The sequence below is a fragment of the Bombina bombina genome, chromosome 6, assembly GCF_027579735.1.
Source record: "Bombina bombina isolate aBomBom1 chromosome 6, aBomBom1.pri, whole genome shotgun sequence".
In the NCBI taxonomy this organism is placed as follows: domain Eukaryota; kingdom Metazoa; phylum Chordata; class Amphibia; order Anura; family Bombinatoridae; genus Bombina; species Bombina bombina.
Window position 1 is genome coordinate 595,906,481 of NC_069504.1, and position 26,161 is coordinate 595,932,641.

Genomic DNA, 26,161 nt, shown 5'->3' on the forward strand with positions numbered 1-26,161 from the left:
TCGGATTCTGAGGAGAAACTGCACTTCGTAGTGAAACAAGCATTCTAGCTTTACCCAGGACGTAGGAGCTGCAGAGAGTGGTGTTCACCTATACCTTACCTCATATCGATTGAGGTTGTTTTCTGTGAGTACACATCCTTAAGGGGTCTTTCACTTGGATTGGAAGTCACACTGTGAAGGGTGCAAAAAGAACCATTGATCTACTGCACTTCGGGGGGTTTTTTTTTCTCTCATCACTGATTAACCTATACTGGGCCTCCCACCAGTTACAATAGACTCCAAACTATTTCCCTGCATTGTATATCACGTACTCTCATATATTCCTATTTGTATCTGCACTTTTGTTTTTGTATAGTTAATTTGAAAATTGGATTTTATGTCATTAATGGTTATATATTCTGGCGTCATTGCAGATATACATTTGTCTATCTATTCCAGATAACATTATTATTTTCGCTAAACAACATATTTTTATTACTACGGTTTTTTAACTTAGTTTTATAACAATATTTATTTTAGCCATTATTGAGATCTATATTGTTTTAGACACTTTTGTACAGACCTTTCTGTATTAGCGTTTCGAGCACCTCCCCCATACACCTCTTTACAATACACTCCACTTTAGAAATATTTGGAAAAGATATTTCGACCTTTGGGGGTTTAGTGTTCCTAGCAGCTTCTATAGATAGGTCCTCGTATACATATATACATAGTTACCATTTTGATAGTCTTTTTATTGGTTTCTAAATACGTTTTTATTTTCACTAAGAGACATTTTTATACTTTCAGTCATTGGACCTTGTTATATCTTAGTCCTTTTTTGTAAGTGTGCATTGGTACACTTATTCGTTTATTATATTTATAATATTTGGAGTATAACGCATCTACTCTACCAGGTATAGGGGCTAGCTCTCTTTCTTTCACGTGCGCCTCAATAGGTCCAGAGCTTATACCTCTACTAGTTAGAGGTGTATTCTATCCTTTTTTTAATATATATATATATATATATATATATATATATATATATATATATATATATATATATATATATATACACACATACAGTGTATATATATATATATATATATATATATATATATATATACATACAGTATATATATATATATATATATATATAGTGTGGGAGATATCACAATAGGTGCTAAAAAAATCTAAAGTATTCAGAGTTGAAAAAAATGGCTGTGTGAGATAATGATGCATTTGTGATCATTATCAATGACAATATGGTTGATTACAGTTGTGTGACATAGATATTGTGTGACATGTAACATTGTTTGTTTATAAATATCAAATAATTGATTACTCTAACATTGAAAATATCAATCATGATATATTAAATTAATAGTATAATAATGAAATGTTGTAAATAAAAAAAACATTATTTTTTATTGGTGTCAAAAAATAAATATATTGTGCCTTAAAAAATTAAACTTACCAATTAAAAGATTTTAGTTTTAATTGCTCGTTATAGTCTAGGGTCGGTAACTGATTGGAAGTCTTCACAATCTATATGAAATAAACGAATGTAATATAAGCAGTAAATCGCAATGCGCTTTGCATCACGATCAACTAATTATATTGTGAAGCAGAGTGGCGGTAATGCGCATGCGCAGACTAACTCTGAATGCGCGCTCCGGGTAATGAAATGGGAGTATGAAGTCTAGAGTGTGACGTAACTGCCCTTCAGCACTGACTATGAAAAAAATTACTCAGGCTGCATGGGCAAACAGAGGAGGAAAAAAACGGTAAAGATAAAAATTAGGTTTTAATCGCTTCCGTAGCACTTGCACTCTGCACAATAAAATGTTTATAATACAGATATAATAGAATGAAAAATTAGTGTATATGAAGTGTTATTATTTACACTGTATTTTAGAAGAGTTACTCACAAAATAAGTGTTTCAAAAGCAGTTAAATCACATTGGACTAGATTACAAGTGGCGCGCTATTTTGCGCTTTTGCTTGAGCGTGTATTACAAGTTGAGAGTAAAATTTTGATTGCAAATGAAATCCAATGAACGATAATTTCAGGACATCAAATATCGTGACCATAGACTTCAATGGAGAGTGTAGACAAAAAAAATAATTATTGCTTGCGCTCTAACCCGACAGGAGTTATTAATATTTCACATCCCAATGTTCTTCACGTACAGGAAATTTTTATTTTTATTTTAACTAAATATTTCTATATATATCTGTATATATTTATACCAGTATATCTTTTCCTATATATATATATATATATATATATATATATATATATATATATATATATATATATATATATATATATATATATATATATATAAACATTAACATTATCAAATATGTAGAGAAATATTTTTTTAATAATAAAAATTTCATTTATTTGGAATGTAAAATATTCATAATCTGCTTCGGGTTTGCTTTCTTTAGGTCCAATGTGTTGTCGGGTTAACGCACTTGAAGAATTAGACACTTAATTGAAATTTTAATAGGAAATATTGTAAAAAATAACATTAATAATTATAGATACTGTAAAGTTTGTGTGTGTGTATATATATATATGTATATATATATATATATATATATATATATATATATATATATATATACAGTATGTGTGTATATATGTGTGTGTGTGTATATATATATATATATATATATATTATTTTAGGGTGGATAAAAATCAATGATTTAAAAAGAAATCTTTTTTTTTTTAATTATTTTATTTATTTAAATCTGATTTTTTTTTTTTGTACAACTCTAAAGGCTATTCATCCTGACAAATCAATTAGATTTTAATAATATAGCAAGATGCTGTATATTAATGGCCGCAATGTTTAATTTGGTAAATTAATTCCATTAAATCTATTCACAATATCATTTTCTCCCAGTGGTTTCTGTCAGATTATTTTTGGCAATTTTTCCATACTGAACATATTATTACATTGTAGAAAATTGTTAAAAAAAATTGCTTGTTCATTCTGAATGATCAATTTACTGTCCCTTTCATTGCTCCACTGCAAACCTATGTACATATAATCAACCAATAGTTTCAAGAAGTTCACTGAAAAAATTCTTTGGAATTGAATAGCGCTGCACAAGGACCTAAGTGTGAGGAGGGAGGGGCAAGCATTAAAAATGAAATATAATGTTATTGTTTTAGTTAAATAAAACTATTTAAATTGCTGTTATTAAGGTAATGATTACTTTCTCCATCCAATAAAGTACAGCTGAAAAGTTGATAAAAATTAGTAATTATTTTATAAAACTGGAGATAGTTTGCCTCCCAATAATAGTATTAATTTCAATGATATATCTAGGCATATCTAATTATATATAACCAAATGAGTAATGATCTGTTATAACCGGAAAAAAATTCTGATGTTATTCTAAAACTGAAAACCTAGTGATTTAAATCAAATCCCTGATATATATATATATATATATATATATATATATATATATATATATATATATATATATATATATATATCTATGGACTATTTAAAATGTTTTAATATTTTAGTACAGCTATTATTATTTACATTAATTATTACTATTTTTTCAATATTTTATATTTAAAGGGATAGGTCAAAATTTATATGTGCATAGGTGCATTTCAATTTGAAATCAAAGCATTTTTGCAATATACTTCTATTAGCAAAAAATCTTCTAGTTCCAAAATCCAAACTTATTCTTAAATCCAAACTTTTTAGTTTAATATTTTTTTTAAAATAAACTTTTAAAAAATTACTATTTTCCCTATCTGTAAGTCACAAAAGTATTAAAAATGACCTAAAAATATCTTTAGTTGCATGTATAAGCTGTATTATGACATTTAAATATTGCCTAAATGACAAAAGATATTGTGGTTTACACTTTGGTCCCAGCCATCTCCCAACTGTCCAATTTTAAAGATGCAAATATTACAAAATCCAAACCTTTTCCGGTATCAAGCAGTTTGGATAAATGGTTTTATACTTGTAAAAATGATTACTGTATTTCTGCGGCATATGCACATATCCTTTGAGGGCCTGTGCCACCTGTATTCAAGCTCAGAGAGCTGGCGGTAGTGTGTATTGTGTCTTTGAAGACTTAATTTGTGTCATAGAAGCCACCACTGACTCTTTGAGAATTTGTAGTGTTTGGTATACTGGTGCAGGGCCCTCACAGAATATGTGCGTATTCCGTAAAAAAACAGTAATAACCTTTACTAAAACACTTTTGCTAATAGAAGAATGTTGCACAAATGCTTCTATTTGCCATTGAAATGCACCTTTGCACATTTCAATTTTGACCTTTCTATCCTTTTATTTCTTCCTTCATGATTCAGATAGAGCATGCAATTTTAAGCAACTTTCTAATTTACTCCTATTATCACATTTTCTTCGTTCTCTTGGTATCTTTATTTGAAAAAGCAGGAATGTAAGCTTAGGAGCCAGACCATTTTTGGTTCAGCACCTGGGTAGCGCTTGCTGATTGGTTTCTACAAACATTTCTCTCTTGTTATTGGCTCACCAGATGTTTTCAGATAGCTCCCAGCAGTAAATTGCTTCTCCTTCAACAAAGAATTCCAAGAGAATGAAGCAAATTTGATAATAGAAGTTATTTGGAAAATTGTTTCAAATTCCATGCTCTATCTGAATCATGAAAAAAACATTATGTTCCTTTAATAAATACATAACGCGCAAACTGAAAGGAGTACACTAATACTTCATGCGTGTTATGTATTTATTAAATATAAAATATTGAAAAATATTAATGGTAAATGTAAATAATTATTAAAGATATATAAAAAAAATTCTAAATAATCCATAGAATATATATATATATATATTATATATAATTCATATTTTTTACATTATTATTTAATATTTCAATGATGCGCCATAAGATAACTAATTCTTCATGTGCACTAACCCAACACCACGTTAGACCTACATTTTGCAACCAGAATATTTTACATTCTAACGTTCTTCACATAGATTTTTTGAATATTTATATATATATAATTCCTGTATGTGAAGAACTTAGGAATGTTAAATATTTACAGTGAATACAAATTAAAACACATTATTAAATATTATTATAGAATTATTAATTAGACACATACAGTATATATATATATATATATATATATATATATATATATATATGTTATTGCCCTTTGCAGTAAAATACATGGTCATATACCATATACTTTTAAATTGTTATAACAAAATTTTATAATATTTATACGACTATTTTTTGTCAGATAGTGTTTATATGAGTGTAACAATTGATTTTAATGTATTTATGTTGTGTTTGGTGCAACGTTTATTTTATCCCAAACCCTTTACGCAAGGTCTTTAGTTGCTCTAACCCGACGTGTGTTAAATTCTATTGCACTCGAGCGAACGTGTTTTTCTTTCAACTTGTAATACGCACACAAATTAAGGCTCATGCAGTATTCTTATATCATTCAGGGTAACGTTAACGCGCCACCTGTAATCAAGCCCATTGTTAGCTATTGTCAGGAATAATCCATTTGAAAACTCTGTGTATGTTTAACTTATCTCCTTAGATTGTAGCTAATTACGGAAAGCTGTAATTGTGTGTTCACTGCTCTAAGCAATCACTATGTAGTATAAAACTGACTCGGGCAATTTGCAGCTTGCATTTTGGACTAAAGCAAAAACGTCAAGCTCTAATTTGTTAGAACATGTCATTTTTGCATTACCCTTGCTAAATAAGGCTAACCACATAGATAAAGCCCCAGCCAGGAGCTGCAAGCATTGCATATACATATATACACTCACCGGCCACTTTATTAGGTACACCTTGCTAGTACCGGGTTGGACCCTCTTTTGCCTTCAGAACTGCCTTAATTCTTTGTGGCATAGATTCAACAAGGTATTTGTGACATGGTGCATTAACCTGATGGAAGTAGCCATCAGAAGATGGGTACTCTGTAGTCATAAAAGGATGGACATGGTCAGCAACAATACTCAGGTAGGCTGTGGCGTTTAAACAATGCTCAGTTGGTACTAAGGGGCCCAAAGTGTGCCAAGGAAATATCCCCCACACCATTACACCACCACCACCAGCCTGAACCGTTGATATAAGGCAGGATGGATACATGCTTTCATGTTGTTTACACCAAATTCTGACCCTAGTATCTGAATGTCTCAGCTGAAATTGAGACTCATCAGACCAGGCAACAGTTTTCCAATCCTCTATTGTCCAATTTTGGTGACCCTGTGCGAATTGTATCCTCAGTTTCCTGTTCTTAGCTGACAGGAGTGGCACCCGGTGTGGTCTTCTGCTGCTGTAGCCCATCTGCTTCAAGGTTCGACGTGTTGTGTGTTCAGAGATGGTATTCTGCATACCTTTGTTTTAATGAGTGGTTGCTTGAGTTACTGTTGCCTTTCTATCATCTCGAACCTGTCCGCGCCCCTGTCTGCCGCAGCTCGCCTCTGGCGGGCTGAATTCCCCTGGCAGAATTCAGCATTGCACACGAGCGCTATTTTTCATTCGCGTGCAATCCTCGTGATTGACTGTGCACAGGCAGGAGCTGTCAATCTCCCCAGTTGGTCTAGACCCCAGAGATTGTATTTCGCCACTTTAGAGGTGGCGAAAGATTAGGGAATCAGCGGTCTGATGACCGCTGCTTGTTAAATACGGCGTGAAGGTTCTCTTGTGAGAACCTGCAGCCGTAGTGGGTCGAAAGGCTTGCAAAGCCTTTGATAAATCGAACCCTGAGTGTGCTGTCGACGTCACAATCCCTGTGTCTGCCCTGCTTCTGGCTCCTGGATTGTGAAGCAGTGCAGGAGAGAGCGGGTCTGTATATTGGCATGTGTCAGTCGGTAGGCAACTCTAATGCGCATGTGGCCGTCATGATGTTTCTACCTTGGTAGAACATCGCTATAGGGCTAATATAATGAGCTTTTTAATGGGTTTGGGAACATTATAACATGAAAAAAATCTTTAATAAGTGTTAATTGCATATGTATGTGATTTTTTTTTTTTTAAAAAATGGGTTTACTATCTCTTTAAGTGCATGCAAATAGCTTTTAATAAAGTGACATTTCAGGGTTTGCACCTTTCCTCAGACATAGTAGCAAACATAAAATTATGTATCATACTATACATGAAAGCAGACCAATTAAAAAAATAAATAACATGAGCTGTTCAAAACTTTCATCCAAAGCATAGTGACAGTTGTGTCAAAATCACTACATCTGTTATTTGTGTCTTAAATATATCATGATCGTATATATGTGCAGGCTTTAAACCATAACTATATCATTAAAAATAAAAAACAAACTCACTATGGATCTATGAAATATTAATATAACAACATATACCTGACTGAACAGAGGTAATCAATATAACTTTGGTAAAACAAACGTAAATACAGCAAACGTTTTAAAATAAATCAATGCTGATACACCACTACAAAGTGATACCATTGATCATCTGAAGCGATCCAACACAAATGCAAAGGGTAGGGTCTTCATAGGTAATTGTGCCAACTCATAGTTATACCTATTAACTATAAACAAGCCAAATGTGTATGCTTTAACTGACATCCCATCGTCAGTATTATAATGGATCAAACTGATACATCTCATAGCAGAGGCAATGTAAAGACATTGCTTATATAAATTAATATGTCTAGGAACATCTTAAATCATCAAATGGCAACATAATACCACTATATAATTACTAGTAAATCTATAATGGCTAATTCAATTAAAGGAATGAAAGTAAAATGGAAATAATAGCTCAAATTCCATCAATAATAGCACACGTAGTGAATATCACATCCAGACAGTTCATGGAAAACCAAGCAAAATAAAACAAATGTAAATCATAAGTAAAATTTTAAAAATGTAATTAAAAACAAAGAGCACTGCTTGATAAAAATTGCAAAACCATCATAACAGAAATTCAATACGAAAAAATTGCTTTCAATATATTTTTATATATTGGTTAATGTCATTTTATTCAATTCACAAAAACATAATTTATGCTTACCTGATAAATTCCTTTCTTCTGTAGTGTGATCAGTCCACGGGTCATCATTACTTCTGGGATATTAACTCCTCCCCAACAGGAAGTGCAAGAGGATTCACCCAGCAGAGCTGCATATAGCTCCTCCCCTCTACGTCACTCCCAGTCATTCGACCAAGGACCAACGAGAAAGGAAAAGCCAAGGGTGAAGTGGTGACTGGAGTATAAATTAAAAAATATTTACCTGCCTTAAAACAGGGCGGGCCGTGGACTGATCACACTACAGAAGAAAGGAATTTATCAGGTAAGCATAAATTATGTTTTCTTCTGTTAAGTGTGATCAGTCCACGGGTCATCATTACTTCTGGGATACCAATACCAAAGCAAAAGTACACGGATGACGGGAGGGATAGGCAGGCTCTTTATACAGAAGGAACCACTGCCTGAAGAACCTTTCTCCCAAAAATAGCCTCCTGTGAAGCAAAAGTGTCAAATTTGAAAAATTTGGAAAAAGTATGAAGCGAAGACCAAGTTGCAGCCTTGCAAATCTGTTCAACAGAGGCCTCATTCTTAAAGGCCCAAGTAGAAGCCACAGCTCTAGTGGAATGAGCTGTAATCCTTTCAGGAGGCTGCTGTCCAGCAGTCTCATAAGCTAAACGAATTATGCTACGAAGCCAAAAAGAAAGAGAGGTAGCAGAAGCTTTTTGACCTCTCCTCTGCCCAGAGTAAACGACAAACAGAGAAGACGTTTGTCGAAATTCCTTAGTTGCCTGTAAGTAAAATTTTAGAGCACGGACTACATCCAGGTTGTGCAGTAGACGTTCCTTCTTCGAAGAAGGATTTGGGCATAAAGAAGGAACAACAATCTCTTGATTGATATTCCTGTTAGTAACTACCTTAGGTAAGAACCCAGGTTTAGTACGCAGAACTACCTTATCCGAATGAAAAATCAAATAAGGAGAATCACAATGTAAGGCTGATAACTCAGAGACTCTTCGAGCCGAGGAAATAGCCATTAAAAATAGAACTTTCCAAGATAACAACTTTATATCAATGGAATGAAGGGGTTCAAACGGAACGCCCTGTAAAACATTAAGAACAAGGTTTAAACTCCATGGTGGAGCAACCGTTTTAAACACAGGCTTAATCCTGGCCAAAGCCTGACAAAAAGCCTGGACGTCAGGAACTTCTGACAGACGTTTGTGTAACAGAATGGACAGAGCTGAGATCTGTCCCTTTAATGAACTAGCGGATAAACCCTTTTCTAAACCTTCTTGTAGAAAAGACAATATCCTAGGAATCCTAACCTTACTCCAAGAGTAACCTTTGGATTCACACCAATATAGGTATTTACGCCATATCTTATGGTAAATCTTTCTGGTAACAGGTTTCCTAGCCTGTATTAAGGTATCAATAACTGACTCAGAAAACCCACGTCTTGATAAAATCAAGCGTTCAATTTCCAAGCAGTCAGCTTCAGAGAAGTTAGACTTTGATGTTTGAAGGGACCCTGTATCAGAAGGTCCTGTTTCAGAGGTAGAGACCAAGGTGGACAGGATGACATGTCCACCAGATCTGCATACCAAGTCCTGCGTGGCCACGCAGGTGCTATTAGAATCACTGATGCTCTCTCTTGTTTGATTCTGGCAATCAATCGAGGAAGCATCGGGAAGGGTGGAAACACGTAAGCCATCCTGAAGTCCCAAGGTGCTGTCAGGGCATCTATCAGGACTGCTTCTGGATCCCTGGATCTGGACCCATAACGAGGAAGCTTGGCGTTCTGTCGAGACGCCATGAGATCTATCTCTGGTTTGCCCCAACGTCGAAGTATTTGGGCAAAGACCTCCGGATGAAGTTCCCACTCCCCCGGATGAAAAGTCTGACGACTTAAGAAATCCGCCTCCCAGTTCTCCACTCCCGGGATGTGGATTGCTGACAGGTGGCAAGAGTGAGACTCTGCCCAGCGAATTATCTTTGATACTTCCATCATAGCTAGGGAGCTTCGTGTCCCTCCCTGATGGTTGATGTAAGCTACAGTCGTGATGTTGTCCGACTGAAACCTGATGAAACTCCGCGTTGTCAACTGGGGCCAAGCCAGGAGGGCATTGAGAACTGCTCTCAATTCCAGAATGTTTATTGGCAGGAGACTCTCCTCCTGACTCCATTGTCCCTGAGCCTTCAGAGAATTCCAGACGGCACCCCAACCTAGAAGGCTGGCGTCTGTTGTTACAAATGTCCAGTCTGGTCTGCTGAATGGCATCCCCCTGGACAGATGTGGCCGAGAAAGCCACCAAAGAAGAGAATTTCTGGTCTCTTGATCCAGATTCAGAGAAGGAATGTTTATTGGCAGGAGACTCTACTATGTCCATTGCCGCTACCATTAAGCCGATTACCTCCATGCATTGAGCCACTGACGGGTGTTGAATGGAATGAAGGGTGCGGCAAGCACTTTGAAGTCTTGTTAACCTGTCCTCTGTCAGGTAAATCTTCATTTTTACAGAATCTATAAGAGTCCCCAGGAAGGGAACTCTTGTGAGTGGAACGAGTGAACTTTTCTTTTCGTTCACCTTCCATCCATGGACCTTAGAAATGCCAATACTAACTCTGTATGAGACTTGGCAGTTTGAAAGCTTGAAGCTTGAATCAGAATGTCGTCTAGGTATGGAGCTACCGAGATTCCCCGCGGTCTTAGTACCGCCAGAAGGGCACCCAGAACCTTTGTGAAGATTCTTGGAGCTGTAGCCAATCCGAATGGAAGAGCTACAAACTGGTAATGCCTGTCTAGGAAGGCAAACCTTAGGTACCGGTAATGATCTTTGTGAATCGGTATGTGAAGGTAAGCATCTTTTAAATCTACAGTGGTCATGTACTGACCCTCTTGGATCATAGGTAAAATTGTCCGAATAGTCTCCATCTTGAACAATGGAACTCTTAGGAACTTGTTTAGGATCTTTAAGTCCAGGATTGGTCTGAAAGTTCCCTCTTTTTTGGGAACCACAAACAGATTTGAGTAAAACCCCTGTCCCTGTTCCGATCGTGGAACTGGGTGGATTACTCCCATTAACAAGAGCTCTTGTACGCAGCGTAGAAACGCCTCTTTCTTTGTCTGGATTGTTGACAACCTTGACAGATGAAATCTCTCTCTTGGAGGAGAGTATTTGAAGTCCAGAAGGTATCCCTGAGATATTATTTCTAGCGCCCAGGGATCCTGGACATCTCTTGCCCAAGCCTGGGCGAAGAGAGAAAGCCTGCCCCCCACTAGATCCGATCCCGGATCGGGGGCCCTCAATTCATGCCGTTTTAGGGGCAGCAGTAGGTTTCCTGGTCTGCTTGCCCTTGTTCCAGGACTGGTTAGGTTTCCAGCCTTGTCTGTAGCGAGCAACAGCTCCTTCCTGTTTTGGTGCAGAGGAAGTTGATGCTGCTCCTGCTTTGAAATTACGAAAGGAACGAAAATTAGACTGTCTAGTCTTAGTTTCGGCTTTGTCCTGAGGCAGGGCATGGCCTTTACCTCCTGTAATGTCAGCGATAATCTCTTTCAACCCGGGCCCGAATAAGGTCTGCCCTTTGAAAGGTATATTAAGCAATTTAGACTTAGAAGTAACATCAGCTGACCAGGATTTTAGCCACAGCGCCCTGCGTGCCTGAATGGCGAATCCTGAATTCTTCGCCGTAAGTTTAGTTAGATGTACTACGGCCTCCGAAATGAATGAATTAGCTAGTTTAAGGACTCTAAGCCTGTCCGTAATGTCGTCCAGAGTAGCTGAACTAATGTTCTCTTCCAGAGACTCAATCCAGAACGCCGCTGCAGCCGTGATCGGCGCAATGCATGCAAGGGGTTGCAATATAAAACCTTGTTGAACAAACATTTTCTTAAGGTAACCCTCTAATTTTTTATCCATTGGATCTGAAAAAGCACAGCTATCCTCCACCGGGATAGTGGTACGCTTAGCTAAAGTAGAAACTGCTCCCTCTACCTTAGGGACCGCTTGCCATAAGTCCCGTGTGGTGGCGTCTATTGGAAACATTTTTCTAAATATCGGAGGGGGTGAGAACGGCACACCGGGTCTATCCCACTCCTTAGAAACAATTTCAGTAATTCTCTTAGGTATAGGAAAAACCTCAGTACTCGTCGGTACCGCAAAATATTTATCCAACCTACACATTTTCTCTGGTATTGCAACTGTGTTACAATCATTCAGAGCCGCTAACACCTCCCCTAGTAATACACAGAGGTTTTCCAGTTTAAATTTAAAATTTTAAATATCTGAATCCAGTCTGTTTGGATCAGAACCGTCACCCACAGAATGAAGTTCTCCGTCCTCATGTTCTGCAACCTGTGACGCAGTATCTGACATGGCCCTAATATTATCAGCGCACTCTGTTCTCACCCCAGAGTGATCACGCTTACCTCTTAGTTCTGGTAATTTAGCCAAAACTTCAGTCATAACAGAAGCCATATCCTGTAATGTGATTTGTAATGGCCGGCCAGATGTACTCGGCGCTACAATATCACGCACCTCCCGAGCGGGAGATGCAGGTACTGGCACGTGAGGCGAGTTAGTCGGCATAACTCTCCCCTCGTTGTTTGGTGAAATTTGTTCAATTTGTACAGATTGACTTTTATTTAAAGTAGCATCAATACAGTTAGTACATAAATTTCTATTGGGCTCCACTTTGGCATTGCAACAAATGACACAGGTATCTTCCTCTGAATCAGACATGTTTAACACACTAGCAAATAAACTTGCAACTTAGAATACAATTCAATTAGAATAATATTAAAAACGTACTGTGCCTTTAAGAAGCACAGAAAATCTATGACAGTTGAAAATTAATAAATTGAAACAGTTATAGCCTCAATCCTTGTAAACAACACAACTTTAGCAAAGGTTTAATCCCAATAGCAAAGATAACAAATTCTGAAAGCAGGAAACAATTACAGAATAAACGTTTTTTATCACAGTCAACTATAATTCTCACAGCTCTGCTGAGAGAAATTACCTCCCTCAAAATAAGTTTGAAGACCCCTGAGTTCTGTAGAGATGAACTGGATCATGCAGGAAATACAATGAGCTGCTGACTGAAATAACTGATGCATAGAAAAGGCGCCAAAAAAAAACGGCCCTTCCCCCTCACACACAGCAGTGAGAGAGAACAGAAACTGTCAGAAAAAGATTAAGCAACTGCCAAGTGGAAAAATGGTGCCCAAAGATTTATTCACTCAGTACCTCAGCAAATGAAAACGATTTTACATTCCAGCAAAAACGTTAAACATAATTTCTAGTTATTAAACAGCTTAATGTACTTCTTACAGTGTAATTCTAGTGAAGTACCATTCCCCAGAATACTGAAGTGTAAAGTATACATACATGACATATCGGTATGGCAGGATTTTCTCATCAATTCCATTGTCAGAAAATAAAAGCTGCTACATACCTCTATGCAGATTCATCTGCCAGCTGTCCCCTGATCTGAAGTTTACCTCTCCTCAGATGGCCGAGAAACAGCAATATGATCTTAACTACTCCGGCTAAAATCATAGCAAAAACTCTGGTAGATTCTTCTTCAAACTCTGCCAGAGAGGTAATAACACACTCTGGTGCTATTTTAAAATAACAAACTTTTGATTGAAGATATAAAACTAAGTATAATCACCATAGCCCTCTCACACCTCCTATCTAGTCGTTGGGTGCAAGAGAATGACTGGGAGTGACGTAGAGGGGAGGAGCTATATGCAGCTCTGCTGGGTGAATCCTCTTGCACTTCCTGTTGGGGAGGAGTTAATATCCCAGAAGTAATGATGACCCGTGGACTGATCACACTTAACAGAAGAAAAGTAATGTCCATCTATGCTAGCATTGAGACAATTGTGATGTAGAGTGTTTAACTTCCATCGGGCTTCAAACTAAATTTGTTTTTTTATGTGTATCTCCCCCCCCCCTTAATTGGGGAATGTGGTCAAGAAGCATAAAATGAAGATCCTTCACAGTATGTTGACATTCAGAAAAGTGTTGAGCAACTGGCTGCTCACTCTTACCAAAGCAGCTCCAAATACTCCTCAGTGATTTACCATTCTGTTTTTGATGTTATCTATTGTCTTCCACACATAAAAGTAGCTAGTGAAAAGAAAGTCTGCAGCATCACCTAATAAAAGCTATACTCACTTGCAATAAAAAGTTCAGTTTATTGTAACAAAAAGTTGCAGCAAAAAAAACAAATAGCCTGTAGGCTTACATTGCATGAAAGGAGAATCCAGATATACAGGAAAGAGACATGTTTCTCCAACATTGGTGTGTCCGGTCCACGGCGTCATCCATAACTTGTGGGAATATTCTCTTCCCCAACAGGAAACGGCAAAGAACACAGCAAAAGCTGTCCATATATTCCCTCCCAGGCTCCGCCCCCCCAGTCATTCTCTTTGCCGCTCTGAACAAGTAGCATCTCCACGGAGATGGTGAAGAGTATGTGGTGTTTTTGGGAACAATAATAGATTCTTTAGAAATGAAGATCTTCCTGACAGAAGTCAGAAAGTCAAAGCTTCTAAACGCTTCTTTACTCTATTCTGCAGCCTTCCATAGCTCAGTGCATGGAAGTAGTAGGATTGATGGTTGCAGCAATGGACATAGTTCCTTTTGCTCAAATTCATCTAAGACCATTACAGCTGTGCATGCTCAATCAGTGGAATGGGGACTATGCAGACTTGTCTCCACAGATTCAAGTAGACCAGATGACCAGAGACTCACTCCGTTGGTGGTTGACCCAGGATCACCTGTCTCAGGGAATGAGTTTCCGCAGACCAGAGTGGGTCATTGTCACGACCGACGCCAGTCTATTAGGCTGGGGCGCGGTCTGGGATTCCCTGAAAGCTCAGGGTCTATGGTCTCGGGAAGAGTCTCTTCTCCCGATAAACATCCTGGAACTGAGAGCGATATTCAATGCTCTCCGGGCTTGGCCTCAACTAGCGAAGGCCGGATTCATAAGATTCTAGTCAGACAACATGACGACTGTAGCTTACATCAACCATCAGGGGGAACAAGGAGTTCCTTGGCGATGAGAGAGGTATCCAAAATCATCGAATGGGCGGAGGATCACTCCTGCCACCTATCTGCAATCCACATCCCAGGAGTAGACAACTGGGAGGCGGATTATCTGAGTCGTCAGACTTTCCATCCGGGGGAGTGGGAGCTCCACCCGGAGGTGTTTGCCCAGTTGACTCAATTATGGGGCACTCCAGACATGGACCTGATGGCGTCCCGTCAGAACTTCAAGGTCCCTTGCTACGGGTCCAGATCCAGGGATCCCAAGGCGACTCTAGTGGATGCATTAGTGGCGCCTTGGTCGTTCAACCTAGCTTATGCGTTTCCACCGTTCCCTCTCCTTCCCAGGCTTGTAGCCAGGATCAAACAGGAGAAGGCATCGGTGATTCGGATAGCTCCTGCGTGGCCGCGCAGGACTTGGTATGCAGACCTGGTGAATATGTCATCGGCTCCACCATGGAAGCTACCTTTGAGACAGGATCTTCTAGTACAGGGTCCATTCGAACATCCAAATCTAGTTTCTCTGCAGCTGACTGCTTGGAAATTGAACGTTTGATTTTATCCAAGCGTGGGTTTTCAGATTCAGTAATAGATACTCTGGTCCAAGCCAGAAAACCTGTGACTAGAAAGATTTACCATAAAATATGGAAAAGATATATCTGTTGGTGTGAATCCAAGGGATTCTCCTGGAGTAAGATTAAAATTCCTAAGATCCTCTCCTTTCTCCAAGAAGGTTTGGATAAGGGATTGTCAGCGAGTTCTTTAAAAGGACAGATTTCTGCTTTATCTGTCTTGTTACACAAACGACTGGCAGCTGTGCCAGATGTACAAGCTTTTGTACAGGCTTTGGTCAGAATCAAGCCTGTTTACAGACCTTTGACTCCTCCCTGGAGTCTAAATTTAGTTCTTTCAGTTCTTCAAGGGGTTCCGTTTGAACCCTTGCATTCCATAGATATCAAGTTACTATCTTGGAAAGTTCTGTTTTTGGTTGCTATTTCTTCTGCTAGAAGAGTTTCTGAATTATCTGCTTTGCAGTGTGATCCACCCTATCTGGTGTTTCATTCAGATAAGGTTGTTTTGCGTACCAAGCCTGGTTTTCTTCCAAAAGTTGTTTCCAACAAAAATATTAACCAGGAAATAGTTGTTCCTTCTTTGTGTCCGAATCCAGTTTCAAAGAAGGAACGTTTGTTACACAATTTAGATGTAGTTCGTGCTTTAAAGTTCTATTTAGAAGCAACAAAGGATTTCAGACAAACTTCTTCTTTGTTTGTCGTTTATTCTGGTAAGAGGAGAGGACAAAAAGCTACTGCTACCTCTCTTTCTTTCTGGCTGAAAAGCATCATCCGATTGGCTTATGAGACTGCCGGACGGCAGCCTCCTGAACGAATCACAGCTCACTCTACAAGGGCTGTGGCTTCCACATGGGCCTTCAAGAACGAGGCTTCTGTTGATCAGATATGTAAGGCAGCGACTTGGTCTTCTCTGCACACTTTTGCCAAATTCTACAAATTTGATACTTATGCTTCTTCGGAGGCTATTTTTGGGAGAAAGGTTTTGCAAGCCGTGGTGCCTTCTGTTTAGGTAACCTGATTTGCTCCCTCCCTTCATCCGTGTCCTAAAGCTTTGGTATTGGTTCCCACAAGTTATGGATGACGCCGTGGACCGGACACACCAATGTTGGAGAAAACAGAATTTATGCTTACCTGATAAATTACTTTCTCCAACGGTGTGTCCGGTCCACGGCCCGCCCTGGTTTTTTAATCAGGTTTGAAAAATGTCTTTCTCTATACACTACAGTCACCACGGCACCCTATAGTTTCTCCTTTTTTCTCCTAACCGTTGGTCGAATGACTGGGGGGGCGGAGCCTGGGAGGGACTATATGGACAGCTTTTGCTGTGCTCTTTGCCGTTTCCTGTTGGGGAAGAGAATATTCCCACAAGTTATGGATGACGCCGTGGACCGGACACACCGTTGGAGAAAGTAATTTATCAGGTAAGCATAAATTCTGTTTTCGTGCGGCACATAGCAGATACACTATGTATGTTCAGGGTCAGTGAGCATCAAATGATCTGTAAGATTTCTTCCCCTATGGAACCCAAATTTCGGGAGCCTTCTCCTCAAAGTTAGTGCAGTATCTGTTGTAAGCAGGTTCTAATGTTCCCATAACACTCTACATATTGCGGAAGTGTAGGTGGTACTGAAAGTTATCCTTTTATTTTTACATCTATCCCACTTCATTGTAATCATGTCACTTTAATTACATGTCTTGACTGGGATGTGATATTCACTATATATGCTCTTGTTGTAATTTGAGCTTGATTGCTTAAGATTTTTGTTTCCATTTGATGTTTTAAGCTGTCCCTATATGTGTTGATTTACATTACCAATGTCTTTATATCGCCTCTGCTATGAGATGTATTACTTTGGTCCATTATAATACTGACCCTTGTCCCTAGGATGTTAGTTATAGCTTACACATTTTGGCTTGTTTATGGTTAATAGGTATTGGGTTTGCACATTGAAGCTGTGACGCATTAAGGGCCTGTCTCTTGTATTCACACAGTTCGTGATCGAATATATCACTGTGCAGTATCAGCACTGATTTGTTTTAGAACGCTTGCTGCATTTATAACATTTGTTTTATAACGGTTATGTTGATTGCCTCTCGTCAGTCAGGTGATTATATTAATATTTCCCCACAGATTTATAGTGAGTTTAAATAATATGGTTATGTTTAAAGCTTATATGATTGCAAAAGCCAGCACAATAAACTTTTAATAATAGTATATTATTTATTATAATATATATATATATATATATATATATATATATATATATAATTTCACATTTATTCTTAATCGTGTACACAAAAATAGGAAAGCGCTCAACCAGGGAACAAACAATAGCGTAATAGTTTGTTCTATGGCTATTTAACACCACAGAAGCAGCCTCTTTTTGCCCAGCATGTGCCTTTCACAGAGAAGAACTTACCTGTAGTATATTAGTCTGATCCTGACTAAACAGTACAGTCCAGCCCCGAAATACCAGGCAATTCCTCTCTGAACAAGAGACTTGACAAACCTCAGACATATGTTTCAGGCCAAGTGTGGGCCTCATCAGTGAGGTGCAGCCATATACCTTTAAACTGCTCCTTGGTGGTAACAAGAATTAAGCTACTCAGCAGTTGTTCATTCCTAGTAGAGGGATTCTTTTTCTGTATGCATTTGTTTTATGACCCTGGAGAAGTCTTCATAAGGATGATGGGGAAACCAGATGTGGACTACTTGCCCAATGTGCTTAGAGGGATAAGGCTGCACCTCACTGACAAGGCCCACAGAAGTCAAAACGAACATCTGGGATTGCAAGAGAATGAAGAAAAATTGATAATAGGAGTAAATTAGAAAGTTGGTTAAAATTGCATGCTCTGTCTGATTCATTAAAGAAAAAAATTGGGTTTAGTATCACTTTAAGGAAGCTTATTTATAGTACATGAGGTTAATAGCTTCTCTGTTAGTGTGTAGCAATCTCTGGTATCATTTGTATGAGAATGGGGCAGCCATGACATTTTTGTTTCAATAAGTCTGCTTGATTTCTTTCTCTTCTAGAACCAAGTGTATGAGGTCAAGGTTTGCAATGGAAAGGTTTATATCCAATCTCAGAATGCATTGTCACACACTCCTTGGAAGGAAACCACATGTCAACACTCTGGTAAGCATTAAATTAATGCAAGTTTATATAATAACCTGACATCCAAAGACTTGGCATAGTGCCAAAAGTCATAGACATTGCATGCCTTATTTGTGATTTCAAATTGATCATGCTTGCTATCCTGTGTAATAATTTTTGGAAGTCATTAAATTAAATACATACATTTTGTTTTCTACTTTCTTTCATATGATGATGATAGTATATAGGAATCCATAATAAGTGAGATATAATTCTCACCACTTGGAGGAGGCCAAGAACCCACAGAACTTTAATCCATCCCACCTCCCATATCCCCTAAGTTTTGTTCTTGACTTCCCAGGAGAAGGCTGAGGATAGAGGTCCTCCAGCTACTTGCTTATGGATTATTTTATGAAAGCTCAGACCAATGTGAGACTCACAACTACTAGGACATATTAATTCAGTAAGAAACAAACAAACAGCAGAAAGAAGCAATCAACCCTCTGAAGGATACAGGGGTATAGGAATACCTTGTTACGTGCGCAGTATCTCCCTATGGCATTTCAACCATAACTACCCTAAGGCATCACAGGGACATCTCCCGTAGCCTCCCCATAGGTATTTCCTCTCAGATCCTCTGCTGTACCTGTACGAGCACTGGGTGAGCTCTCTACTGATTACAGCTACAGTGTCTGGTAAGCTCAGTGAAGGGGTGCATCACTCGGGTAAGCCTTTATACAACACTCACATAGCCCACAGACTATAAGAACATACTTCATCACAAGTATAGCATAGCCAGGGGACTTAGCCTGTCTACCTGCTGACACATTTTTTTATTCTAAAAAATAGCTCTCATGATCCTTAACATATCTGTAGAGGCTATTTAAGAATCCCCATGACCTTACTTTCCCTCTGGCAGCTCCTTTTGTCCTTTTTAAAAATAAGGGTTATGGCCCTTTAAGAAATCAGCTGATTGCTCACAGGAGTCAGCGGTTCCCTCAGGTAGACAGAGGGAAGTTAGCTCTGGCTGGGGTCTGGGAACTCCTTTAGGGGTTTTAAATTCAAAATTGTTCATTTTACTTTTATTTAACTTTTATGCATACTTTTGGCCTTTCTGAGGTACTGGGAGTGCTCCCGGTGGTAGCACCGCTCCCTCACTTGGCACTATTTCTCCAGAGTTTCTTTTGTCTCTGTGAAGAACTCAGGAATTCTCAGATTCTAAGATAATTTTCTGCTTTTTGGAGGGCTGTTTTCCACTAAGGTCCCTAGAGTTGTTAGAGGGGTGATTGGGAAGCGTTTGGTCTTTAGGCCTGTAAACTTTCCTATCATTTATCAGTTTCTGATACTTTTCTCTTGTTAAGTGTATCCAGTCCACGGATCATCCATTACTTATGGGATATTCTCCTTCCCAACAGGAAGTTGCAAGAGGATCACCCACAGCAGAGCTGCTATATAGCTCCTCCCCTCACTGCCATATCCAGTCATTCTCTTGCAACTCTCAACAAAGATGGAGGTCGTAAGAGGACTGTGGTGTTTTATACTTAGTTTATTTCTTCAATCAAAAGTTTGTTATTTTTAAATGGTACCGGAGTGTACTGTTTATCTCAGGCAGTATTTAGAAGAAGAATCTGCCTGCGTTTTCTATGATCTTAGCAGAAGTAACTAAGATCCTTTGCTGTTCTCACATATTCTGAGGAGTGAGGTAACTTCAGAGGGGGAATAGTGTGCAGGTTTCCCTGCAATAAGGTATGTGCAGTTAAATGATTTTTCTAGGGTTGGAATTTGCTAGAAAATGCTGCTGATACCGAAGTAATGTAAGTAAAGCCTTAAATGCAGTGATAGCGACTGGTATCAGGCTTATTAATAGAGATACATACTCTTATAAAAGTGTATTTTAAAACGTTTGCTGGCATGTTTAATCGTTTTTTATATATGTTTGGTGATAAAACTTATTGGGGCCTAGTTTTTTCCACATGGCTGGCTTGAATTTTGCCTAGAAACAGTTCCTTGAGGCTTTCCACTGTTGTAATATGAGTGGGAGGGGCCTATTTTAGCGCTTTTTTGCGTAGAAAAAATTAAAGACACAGACACCCAGCTTCTTCCTGCATGTTCCAGGACTTCTCTGAAGGGCTCAAAAGGCTTCAAAAGTCGTATTAAGGGAGGTAAAAAGCCACAGTAGAGCTGTGGCAGTTGTTGTGACTGTTTAAAAAACGTTTTTGTCATTTGTAATTCCGTTTTTGGTATTAAGGGGTTAATCATCCATCTGCAAGTGAGTGCAATGCTCTGCTAACTTGTTACATACACTATAAAAATTTCGTTAGTGTAACTGCCTTTTTTCACTGTTATTTCAAATTTAGGACAAAATTTGTGTTTCTTAAAGGCGCAGTAACGTTTTTTATATTGCTTGTAAACTTGTTTTAAGTGTTTTCCAAGCTTGCTAGTCTCATTGCTAGTCTGTTTAAAAATGTCTGATACAGAGGAACCTACTTGTTCATTATGTTTGAAAGCCATGGTGGAGCCCATAGGAGAATGTGTACTAAATATATTGATTTCACCTTAAACAGTAAAGATCAGTCTTTATCTATAAAAGAATTATCACCAGAGGGTTCTGTCGAGGGGGAAGTTATGCCGACTAACTCTCCCCACGTGTCAGACCCTTCGCCTCCCGCTCAGGGGACGCACGCTAATATGGCGCCAACTACATCAGGGACGCCCATAGCGATTACCTTGCAGGAAATGGCTGCAATCATGAATAATACCCTGTCAGAGGTATTATCTAGATTGCCTGAGTTAAGAGGCAAGCGCGATAGCTCTGGAGTTAGGAGAGATACAGAGCGCGCAAATGCTGTAAGAGCCATGTCTGATGCTGCGTCACAGTATGCAGAACATGAGGATGGAGAGCTTCATTCTGTGGGTGACATCTCTGACTCAGGGAAACCTGATTCAGAGATTTCTAATTTTAAATTTAAGCTTGAGAACCTCCGTGTATTGCTTGGGGAGGTATTAGCTGCTCTGAATGACTGTAACACAGTTGCGATTGCAGAGAAATTGTGTAGGCTAGATAGATACTATGCGGTGCCGGTGTGTACTGACGTTTTTCCTATACCTAAAAGGCTTACAGAAATTATTAGCAAGGAGTGGGATAGACCCGGTGTGCCCTTTTCCCCACCTCCTATATTTAGAAAAATGTTTCCAATAGACGCCACTACACGGGACTTATGGCAGACGGTCCCTAAGGTGGAGGGAGCAGTTTCTACTTTAGCAAAGCGTACCACTATCCCGGTTGAGGACAGTTGTGCTTTTTCAGATCCAATGGATAAAAAATTGGAGGGTTACCTTAAAAAGATGTTTATTCAACAAGGTTTTATTTTGCAGCCCCTTGCATGCATTGCGCCTGTCACTGCTGCGGCGGCATTCTGGTTTGAGGCCCTGGAAGAGGCCATCCGTACAGCTCCATTGGAGGAAATTATTGACAAGCTTAGAACGCTTAAGCTAGCTAACTCATTTGTTTCTGATGCCATTGTTCATTTGACTAAACTAACGGCTAAGAATTCCGGATTCGCCATCCAGGCGCGTAGGGCGCTATGGCTTAAATCCTGGTCAGCTGACGTGACTTCAAAGTCTAAGTTACTCAACATTCCTTTCAAGGGGCAGACCTTATTCGGGCCTGACTTGAAGGAAATCATTGCTGACATTACTGGAGGCAAGGGTCATACCCTTCCTCAGGACAGGGCCAAAGCAAAGGCCAAACAGTCTAATTTTCGTGCCTTTCGAAATTTCAAGGCAGGAGCAGCATCAACGTCCTCTGCTTCAAAACAAGAGGGAACTGTTGCTCATTCCAGACAGGCCTGGAAACCTAACCAGTCCTGGAACAAGGGCAAGCAGGCCAGAAAACCTGCTGCTGCCCCCAAGACAGCATGAAGGAACGGCCCCCTATCCGGAAACGGATCTAGTGGGGGGCAGACTTTCTCTCTTCGCCCAGACGTGGGCAAGAGATGTTCAGGATCCCTGGGCGCTGGAGATCATATCTCAGGGATATCTTCTGGACTTCAAAGCTTCTCCTCCACAAGGGAGATTTCATCTTTCAAGGTTAACAGCAAACCAGATAAAGAAAGAGGCATTCCTAAGCTGTGTGCAAGACCTCCTAGTAATGGGAGTGATCCATCCAGTTCCTCGGACGGAACAGGGACAGGGGTTTTATTCAAATCTGTTTGTGGTTCCCAAGAAAGAGGGAACCTTCAGACCAATCTTGGATCTAAAGATCTTAAACAAATTCCTCAGAGTTCCATCATTCAAAATGGAAACTATTCGGACCATCCTACCCATGATCCAAGAGGGTCAGTACATGACCACAGTGGACTTAAAGGATGACTACCTTCACATACCGATTCACAAAGATCATCATCGGTTCCTAAGGTTTGCCTTTCTAGACAGGCATTACCAATTTGTAGCTCTTCCCTTCGGGTTGGCTACAGCCCCGAGAATTTTTACAAAGGTTCTGGGCTCACTTCTGGCGGTTCTAAGACCGCGAGGCATAGCGGTGGCTCCGTATCTAGACGACATCCTGATACAGGCGTCAAGCTTTCAAATTGCCAAGTCTCATATAGAGATAGTTCTGGCATTTCTGAGGTCGCATGTGAACGTGGAAAAGAGTTCTCTATCCCCACTCACAGGAGTCTCCTTCCTAGGGACTCTTATAGATTCTGTAGAGATGAAAATTTACCTGACGGAGTCCAGGTTATCAAAACTTCTAAATGCTTGCCGTGTCCTTCATTCCATTCCACGCCCGTCAGTGGCTCAGTGCATGGAAGTAATCGGTTTAATGGTAGCGGCAATGGACATAGTGCCATTTGCGCGCCTGCATCTCAGACCGCTGCAATTATGCATGCTAAGTCAGTGGAATGGGGATTACTCAGATTTGTCCCCTCTACTAAATCTGGATCAAGAGACCAGAGATTCTCTTCTCTGGTGGCTATCTCGGGTCCATCTGTCCAAGGGTATGACCTTTCGCAGGCCAGATTGGATGATTGTAACAACAGATGCCAGCCTTCTAGATTGGGGCGCAGTCTGGAACTCCCTGAAGGCTCAGGGATCGTGGACTCAGGAGGAGAAACTCCTCCCAATAAATATTCTGGAGTTAAGAGCAATATTCAATGCTCTTCTAGCTTGGCCTCAGTTAGCAACCCTGAGGTTCATCAGATTTCAGTCGGACAACATCACGACTGTGGCTTAGATCAACCATCAAGGGGGAATGAGGAGTTCCCTAGCGATGTTAGAAGTCTCAAAGATAATTTGCTGGGCAGAGTCTCACTCTTGCCACCTGTCAGCGATCCACATCCCAGGCGTAGAGAACTGGGAGGCGGATTTTCTAAGTCGTCAGACTTTTCATCCGGGGGAGTGGGAACTCCATCCGGAGGTGTTTGCTCAACTGGTCCATCGTTGGGGCAAACCAGAACTGGATCTCATGGCGTCTCGCCAGAATGCCAAGCTTCCTTGTTACGGATCCAGGTACAGGGACCCGGGAGCGATGCTGATAGATGCTCTAGCAGCTCCTTGGTTCTTCAACCTGGCTTATGTGTTTCCACCGTTTCCTCTGCTCCCTCGATTGATTGCCAAAATCAAGCAGGAGAGAGCATTGGTGATTCTGATATCGCCTGCGTGGCCACGCAGGACCTGGTATGCAGACCTAGTGGACATGTCATCCTTTCCACCATGGACTCTGCCTCTGAGGCAGGACCTTCTAATACAAGGTCCTTTCAGTCATCCAAATCTAGTTTCTCTGAGACTGACTGCATGGAGATTGAACGCTTGATTCTATCAAGGCGTGGCTTCTCCGAGTCAGTCATTGATACCTTAATACAGGCACGAAAGCCTGTCACCAGGAAAATCTACCATAAGATATGGCGTAAATATCTTTATTGGTGTGAATCCAAGAATTACTCATGGAGTAAGGTTAGGATTCCTAGGATATTGTCCTTTCTCCAAGAGGGTTTGGATAAAGGATTATCAGCTAGTTCTTTAAAAGGACAGATTTCTGCTCTGTCCTTTTGCACAAGCGTCTGGCAGAGGTTCCAGATGTCCAGGCATTTTGTCAGGCTTTGGTTAGAATTAAGCCTGTGTTTAAAACTGTTGCTCCCCCGTGGAGCTTAAACTTGGTTCTTAAAGTTCTTCACGGAGTTCCGTTTGAACCCCTTCATTCCATTGATATTAAACTTTTATCATGGAAAGTTCTGTTTTTGATGGCTATTTCCTCGGCTCGGAGAGTCTCTGAGCTATCTGCCTTACAATGTGATTCTCCTTATCTGATTTTTCATGCAGATAAGGTAGTTCTGCGTACCAAACCTGGGTTTTTACCTAAGGTGGTTTCTAACAAGAATATCAATCAAGAGATTGTTGTTCCATCATTGTGTCCTAATCCTTCTTCAAAGAAGGAACGTCTCTTACTTAATCTGGACGTAGTCCGTGCCTTGAAGTTTTACTTACAGGCTACTAAAGATTTTCGCCAAACATCTTCCCTGTTTGTCGTTTACTCTGGACAGAGGAGAGGTCAAAAAGCTTCGGCAACCTCTCTTTCCTTTTGGCTTCGGAGCATAATTCGCTTAGCCTATGAGACTGCTGGACAGCAGCCCCCTGAAAGGATTACAGCTAATTCTACTAGAGCTGTGGCTTCCACCTGGGCCTTTAAAAATGAGGCCTCTGTTGAACAGATTTGCAAGGCTGCGACTTGGTCTTCGCTTCACACCTTTTCAAAATTTTACAAATTTTATACTTTTGCTTCTTCGGAGGCTGTTTTGGGAGAAAGGTTCTTCAGGCAGTGGTTCCTTCCGTTTAATCCTGCCTTGTCCCTCCCATCATCCGTGTACTTTAGCTTTGGTATTGGTATCCCATAAGTAATGGATGATCCGTGGACTGGATACACTTAACAAGAGAAAACATAATTTATGCTTACCTGATAAATTTATTTCTCTTGTACAGGGAGTGCAGAATTATTAGGCAATTTGTATTTTTGAGGATTAATTTTATTATTGAACAACAACCATGTTCTCAATGAACCCAAAAAACTCATTAATATCAAAGCTGAATAGTTTTGGAAGTAGTTTTTAGTTATAGCTATTTTAGGGGGATATCTGTGTGTGCAGGTGACAATTACTGTGCATAATTATTAGGCAACTTAACAAAAAACAAATATATACCCATTTCAATTATTTTTTTTTACCAGTGAAACCAATATAACATCTCAACATTCACAAATATACATTTCTGACATTCAAAAACAAAACAAAAACAAATCAGTGACCAATATATCCACCTTTCTTTGCAAGGACACTCAAAAGCCTGCCATCCATGGATTCTGTCAGTGTTTTGATCTGTTCACCATCAACATTGCGTGCAGCAGCAACCACAGCCTCCCAGACACTGTTCAGAGAGGTGTACTGTTTTCCCTCCTTGTAAATCT

The 26,161-nt window shown here is 39.5% G+C and overlaps 1 protein-coding gene across 2 annotated transcripts in view; it reads left to right on the forward strand.

Moving 5' to 3' along the window:
* Positions 1-26,161, forward strand: part of LOC128663311 (uncharacterized protein HI_0077) — a 265,688-nt gene that overhangs the window by 51,848 nt on the left and 187,679 nt on the right. For both annotated transcript variants that reach the window (XM_053717579.1, XM_053717580.1), the window contains exon 4: positions 18,645-18,747. In XM_053717579.1, coding sequence (XP_053573554.1) covers positions 18,645-18,747 — 103 coding nt within the window. The remainder of the gene's footprint in view (positions 1-18,644; positions 18,748-26,161) is intronic.